The sequence below is a fragment of the Asparagus officinalis genome, chromosome 2 (genome assembly GCF_001876935.1).
Source record: "Asparagus officinalis chromosome 2, Aspof.V1, whole genome shotgun sequence".
NCBI lineage: Eukaryota > Viridiplantae > Streptophyta > Magnoliopsida > Asparagales > Asparagaceae > Asparagus > Asparagus officinalis.
Window position 1 is genome coordinate 64,593,097 of NC_033795.1, and position 6,666 is coordinate 64,599,762.

At 34.7% G+C, this 6,666-nt stretch overlaps 1 protein-coding gene across 1 annotated transcript; it reads right to left on the minus strand.

Annotated features, from left to right (window-relative positions):
* On the minus strand, positions 1,298 to 5,592 carry LOC109829575 (ethylene-responsive transcription factor ERF113-like). The gene is made up of 2 exons (XM_020396646.1): positions 5,236 to 5,592; positions 1,298 to 2,070 (listed from the first exon to the last, which is right to left on the minus strand). Exons 1-2 carry the CDS (start codon positions 5,468 to 5,470, stop codon positions 1,520 to 1,522), a joined length of 786 nt encoding a protein of 261 aa, XP_020252235.1. The 5' UTR covers positions 5,471 to 5,592; the 3' UTR covers positions 1,298 to 1,519.

Consider the following 6,666-nt stretch of genomic DNA (forward strand, 5'->3'; position numbering starts at 1 on the left):
CTATCTAGGATACAACCTCGACGGATTTTCATCTAAGATGTATCCTGGATAGTAGAATTATTCTATCTAGGATGATTTTCCAACGAGGGTGATCTTTCTAGACGGAATTTCGTCTATGATGGGCAACATAGAAAAAATTTGGCCCATCCTAGACAGAATATTCCATCTAGGATGCATTGTGAACTATTTAGAAGTAAAATTTTAAAGTATTTTCACATATTTTACCATGTATCATATATCGTCAAAATTAACATTTAGGAATTTTCATCATGTTGCTTAATTTTATTTGTTGATTGCTATATATGATTCGAAATATATCAAAATTCATTAAAATTGCATTTCTAGATAGTTCATGTGTAGTAGATTGTATCCAACTATTTGGATTTTCAATTTTGGAATGAAAACTTTAATTTTGGGTTGATAATGTCTGCATAATAGATACTATAAATAATAATTTAGCTAAACTTCATCAAAATATTTTATTAACAATAACTATAATTCTTGACTTCACCAAAGGAGCTAAAACAATTTCTTGGTCATGCGTATTCATAATGGCTTGTGATCTCAGCATCTCACTGATCCCGTACTAGTCATGATTATAACATGAGATCAAAGAGTGCATCATCTCCTCAAGTTTCATAAAAAAAAACTTTTCACAGAAGATGATCAACTAGCTAGAAACAACAAAGATGGGTTTACATAAAGATAACTAGAACAAAAAAAGAATGGCTTGTGAAGGACTTGCGTGCTCTTTTTTGGTCCAAAGTATCTTCCAACAACATATTCTTCACACGAACTACTCTCAAATCCGTTGAATTTGAACCTGCATTGCAGTCCTTTAACACAGCAAGGTTGAGGGGGTCCCCAAATCAGTTCTCATCATATCAATCAACCAAGCAAAGTATCTAGTCACTACTTGCAACATCAACATTATCTATCTACAAATATTGCCGCTAGAGTTATAAACGTGCATTGCTCACATCACTCATGCACGTTCATCTCTAGATTTTGGATTATACACTCAGAAATTCTTTTCTACCATTTGTTTTGCAAATTCTCAAAATGCGATCAAGTTTGACTCTCCAAATCTCATTTTGAAAAGCATCTTGTTTGAGAAAAACTATGCCAGTATTAATCCAATTTTCCAAATCTAAAATACCTCCCTAGAACGGGTTTTGTTTTAATTTATTCCTCTCAGAGTAGAACTAATTCATCTTAAAACTAGACCAACATCAATCCTAATACAGTTTAGAGGAGTTTGCCAAATTTGACTCTTAATTAGCGACTATCATGTTGATAAATTAAGAAACGGATTGGGTTTTATGGTTTCATGGCTCATGAAAATAATTTCCATTGAGCACCCCCCAAATTAAATCTCATCATGTCAATCAACAAGTAGCACGGTTGGTCATTCTTACGGAAAACCACTGAATAGTTTTCACACTTCCAATACCCACATCTAGCTATCACGTTCCCCTCTTATTCCCCATGCAATCTTAACACTCAACCCCTTGAACCCTTAATTATCTTTTTGCTTCCCTCCCCGATCTTTATCCTTTTGATCTCCATGACCACTCCAAGAACTCGAAGAAGAAGAGACTGAACCCGCAGCATGCGGTAATGAAAAATCCAAAAACTCCTCCGACGAATTAGAACCCTCCACCTTCGTTCCTGATGAAGATGAAAATTGCAAAGACTTTCCAGTACAATAAAGCCCAGAAGCAACATTGCTTAGATCCTCATCTCTACCACTCTGCAGCAACTGTGCATACTGCAGTAAATTAGGGTATGAAACTTGAGATAAGTTTGTGGCTGGTACTTCTGTGGGAATTCCTCGGGTCAGTAGGAAACTGAGGTCCGTTCGGCCCTGGACTCGCTCAGGGAAGTTGAGCTTGGCTTTGGTGCCCTTGAATCGGAGCGCAGCCTGATCGTAGGCAACAGCAGCGGCCTCAGCGGTGTCGAAGGTGCCGAGCCAGACACGGGCTGCTTTCTTGGGGTCGCGTATCTCCGCTGCCCATTTGCCCCATGGCCTTTGACGCACTCCTCTGTAGTGTCTTCTCATTGTGGTTGCTGTGGTTGATGAAAAGAGAGAGATTAGTATCCACTAAGGAGTTGTTTGACGTTAGTTGTAGTTACAAAAATATAGCTGCATATATACAATTGGAACATTAAAAAACAATTACAGTGGCTTGGGAAGGGATCCCACTAATTTGTGAAGGAGTTCATGTTCTGACCCGATCACACACGACGACAACTCTTACCGTATTACACAAATTTAGACTAAGTCATAGTTACAATCTTATTGATTAATTGTGAAATAGACGTAAGTTGGAGCTCCCATTCCGGTCATTAATTTCCAAAAGAAAATCCGACAATCGGATGAATTGGATCCTAACTGTTGATTATTTAAAGGGTGATTGTGATACAATTTAAATGTAATACTTACTGCATCTTCATGCATTGCACTCGTTCTCAATTTGCACTCAAAGAAAAAACTATAATCACCCACTAGATAATTAATAATTATGATTATGTATGTAATGATCCCTCCAATACTCTTTTAGCAATAGAGAGGATCTAAATCCTAAGTTGATACCTTATAACAAACACATATAACTATATATAATTGTACATGTAGCACTTTAAAATTGAACCAAAACTAAAAAAAATTGCAACTACAATTACATACAACAAAATTATGATAATTAAAACCGTATGCAACTAGCATTTGCATTACAACTAGAGTCACAACGCCACTCCTAAACTAAATTGGAATGAATAAGGGGCTATAATGCTAGGATACAGATCCTCTCCAATTAGATGGTAACTGTAGAGGGTCTAATTACTCCAATCCTCATAGTCTATTCTAATTTCAAAGGATAAGATGATTCTAGATGGATTTTCACAATCAAAAAATGGTTTTCAAAATAGTGGTTTTCAAGACAATTGTGGTTTTCAGATAAGTGGTAATCCTTCATGGCATTATATTATCCGTTAAAATTAGAATAGACAGTAAAGATTGAGGTCATTGGACACTCTCAAATTACCACCTACTAGAGAGAATCCTGATCCACCTATCATATTTTTTATTATATATATCATTTTTGCTGAGGGATGCATGACACCCAAATCTAGGATTTAGGTCCTCCTCAACCTTACACTTTTCTAGTCATAACAAATATATTAATTAACATTTGAAACTGATTTATATTTTTATTATATATGAAAGTTATTTGCAAATGGACCCCCTATAGGATTGTTGTTCTGAACTTGTTACGCCTGTAGTTTCATTGTTGCATATTGATCCCTTTGAGATTATTTTTTTACCCTCATATACACTCATCAATTTCATCTGGGATAATATCTGCCAAAATTTTATCTAGGATAAAAAGATTAAAAAAAATTAATCGGTAGCGATGAAACTGCAGGGACAGTAAGTTCAAAACAATGATACTGTAGGAGTCTATGTGCAATTAACCCTATATTTTCTTATTAAAAGATCCCATTCTTTATTGCGTCTATATGGACCATAGAGACAAAAATAGAGTTCACTTAATAATAATTATTAAACAATTATGATCTGTCTTAAAGTGAAACTTATAAGAATGAATGTATTTTATAGAGATAGATATAAACTATAGCCATCCTAGCTTTAAACATTATGGCTCAATTATCTATTAAAAATTGGAGGATCAAATATAACTGTTTATAACATTTAGGATTTTCCTTAAGAGAGGTGAAACATTGGTTGTCTTTATCCATATATATCTCATAAATTGCACTTTTATTAAAATAAAATTATAAAATGACACAGAAGATTATAACCAAGTTACTCATCTTCCGAGGTGGCCAGTATTTAGTTTTTGGGACTCTTCGGAGACAAAAAAGAGAGCACTACTGAATTTTTTATTTTTATTTTTTTTGGATACATCAACGCCATGCAATACTAGTGAGGATTTATGCATATAGCATATAGTGCAACTTATTAGTTCTTAACCCTCTCTTGTAGTTTTGATTTATTTTATAAATAGAGGAAATCATCTTTTATCTCAGTTTAAGTGGATACGTATAGCATACGGTTCATGAAACCCCTGTGATTCTTTAAATTCAAATGGCATGGTAACTGACTGTACAAGGAGCAGAAGCAAATGACAATTTGGTTTCTTTCTCTATGTAGCTTCTGGGAGAAGACAACTGAGATAGTATTTAAAAAAGAAAAATACATTTAATTTTATTATTATTATTATTATTTCTAATATGACAATATCAATGTCTTGTTTAATTAGTCAATTAGTTAGGTATCAACACCGACCAATATGATAAATGTTGATCACAATACATATGGAGAAGTCCCAAATACAAAGAAATTTGAAACCTCGCGTATAAATGGACTCGTTCAGCTCACAAAAGCTAGAGCTCATATACTAGCATGTGTCGATAATTGGAAGTTTTAAGATTAATTAGTAATAATAATAATGAACAAATCTTACTTAACGATGGTTGATAAACAATGTATTAATTTTCAGGATTTCCATTTATTTTAGAGAACAACTACTTAAATTGGGTACGTGCTAGCTGTACCTCTTTGCCCTCTACAGTGAATGTTTAGATTCTTGAATGCAACAATATTTAGAAGTTGTAAGCTTAATGAATAAATAAATCATTCCACATTACTTTATCAATAAAGATTTTTATTGCATACATATATAAAGATTTTTATTGAATACATATACACGGTTGATCAACAAATAATTACATGGATATATATCTACATTTAATTTTTTTTTTAATTACAAAAAATAGAATAAAATAGGAAATTGGGAAATTGGTATATAATTAGTATATTTTCGCGTCAAAATTTTTTTAGGATTAGCATCTCCATGCCCCTCCACGTGAAACTCTCTCTTAGGTAAAGGAAGATATGCACGGCTAAACCATGAAAACACTTTGCGAAAACACTTTGCAAAAATACTTTGCATATTTGCTCTTCGAGAGACTGATTTAAGCATCATAAAAATTTCGAACACACGTCGTGAAGATAACCTCTTTTGTCTATGTTTTTGTAAAATTGCGTGGAAGTGATCAGTTGTCCTGGCTTCCTACCCTATTTCAGATTTAGAAGCAAAATATTTTGGTTATTTCCCTTTAATTTTAATTTTAATAAAATTAGAGAATAAAAAATAAAAGGGGAAAGTGGTGTTTTTTAAACTGAAAAATGTTAGGGTTAGTGAGTACCTCCTTGCTCCTCTAAATCAGGCTTGACTGCAGCTTCCTTGTGTGCCTCCGGTAAGCTCGCCGCGGTGTTCTCAGCCTCAACTTCTCCACTGCTGGCGCTGATCACGTGAGCGAAGGCCGAGACCATAGCCGAGGCATCCTGCTCCGCACGTGACGAGCTGTATCTAGAGAAGGATGACATGTTTTCTTCTCTCTCTTCCTGTTCGTCACAAGGAAGAGGCCTCTTCGATCCCATGCCTATGATGATCCACCTTATAAATGATCTCAGCCGTCCGTTTTAATATTGAAGAGATATGATGATCAAAGGGAGGAGAGAAGAGAGAAGCTTGAAGAAGGAAAAGGAATGGGGGGCAAAACGAGGAGTGTGACTTATAAGTCACAGTTTGCGTATAGTTGTTTATTTTTCAGGTTTTATTATAATATGTATATAATATGCTGAATTGTTTAATTGAGAAGCGTACAATATTCTGGAGTCTAGACTTTGTAAAACTTGAGCATTGTATGGATATGGACGAGGGAACTTTGGACTTTTGGAACCCCCATGGCATTTACTACTTTGGTTTGCTTTCCTTAAAAAGAGAGAAAAGTTCTACTTTGGTTTGCAAAATTTTGTTTAAGAAAAATTATAAATTTTTTATTTATATCGTGTACAGTAGGTGTTAACCATTTGATCTGTTTTCATTAAAATATAGGGCTTCATCAAACATGAAATAAACATGAGATAAACAGGGTTGATTATGTAGCATTATAATATTTAAATTTTTTTAATTTATCGTCTGTCTGTACTTGTTCATTTTGTGTTTTATGATATATAATAATCATTAAGGATCTTAGCAGAAACGTCCATAGGAATATAGAGTTGGTTTGCGCTATAGATGAAAGAGTTAAAATTTATAAATTAACTCTTCAGCTATTCATGAATGGTATAGACACTACCACAGACTTAGGCTAAGGCAACGGTTAAAAACTGTTACATTAGCATAAAAACCGTTACCTTACAAGTGCAGCGGGTTGCCCAATCCGTCTTCTCTTGGCGGCCGGCCCCTAGCTATATGGCCAACGGTTTTCCCCTATAGACGCGAACAGTTTAATAACCGTTCCATTAGGTACCCTAATGCAACGGTTAGTCTAATGTGGCGGTTTATTGCCACCTAAGACTATGGTTACCATAGCTAAAGCAACGGTTCATTTTAATGAACCGCACACAAGCGCGACGATTTTCCTGACCTAAGCGCAGCGGTTCTATTTTTTTCCTAATACAGCTCTTTATTATCCTAAGCAACGCGTTTTAAAAGACCTACGCAACGGTTTGGATTGAGCTATCGAACAGTTTGTCGTCGAGCTAATTGCAACGGTTTTGATTGAGCTATTGCCCAACAAGCTCTTATTTGGTTGTTCTTGGTTCTCTTCATCAAAATCATATAGTATCCA

Excerpts from the sequence above, each read along its gene's own strand:
- LOC109829575 (XM_020396646.1), bottom strand. The coding sequence starts at position 5,470 with ATGGGATCGAAGAGGCCTCTTCCTTGTGACGAACAGGAAGAGAGAGAA. Across the intron at positions 2,071-5,235 it reads TGATTTAGAGGAGCAAGGAG|CAACCACAATGAGAAGACAC; the intron begins GTACTCACTAAC and ends CATCAACCACAG.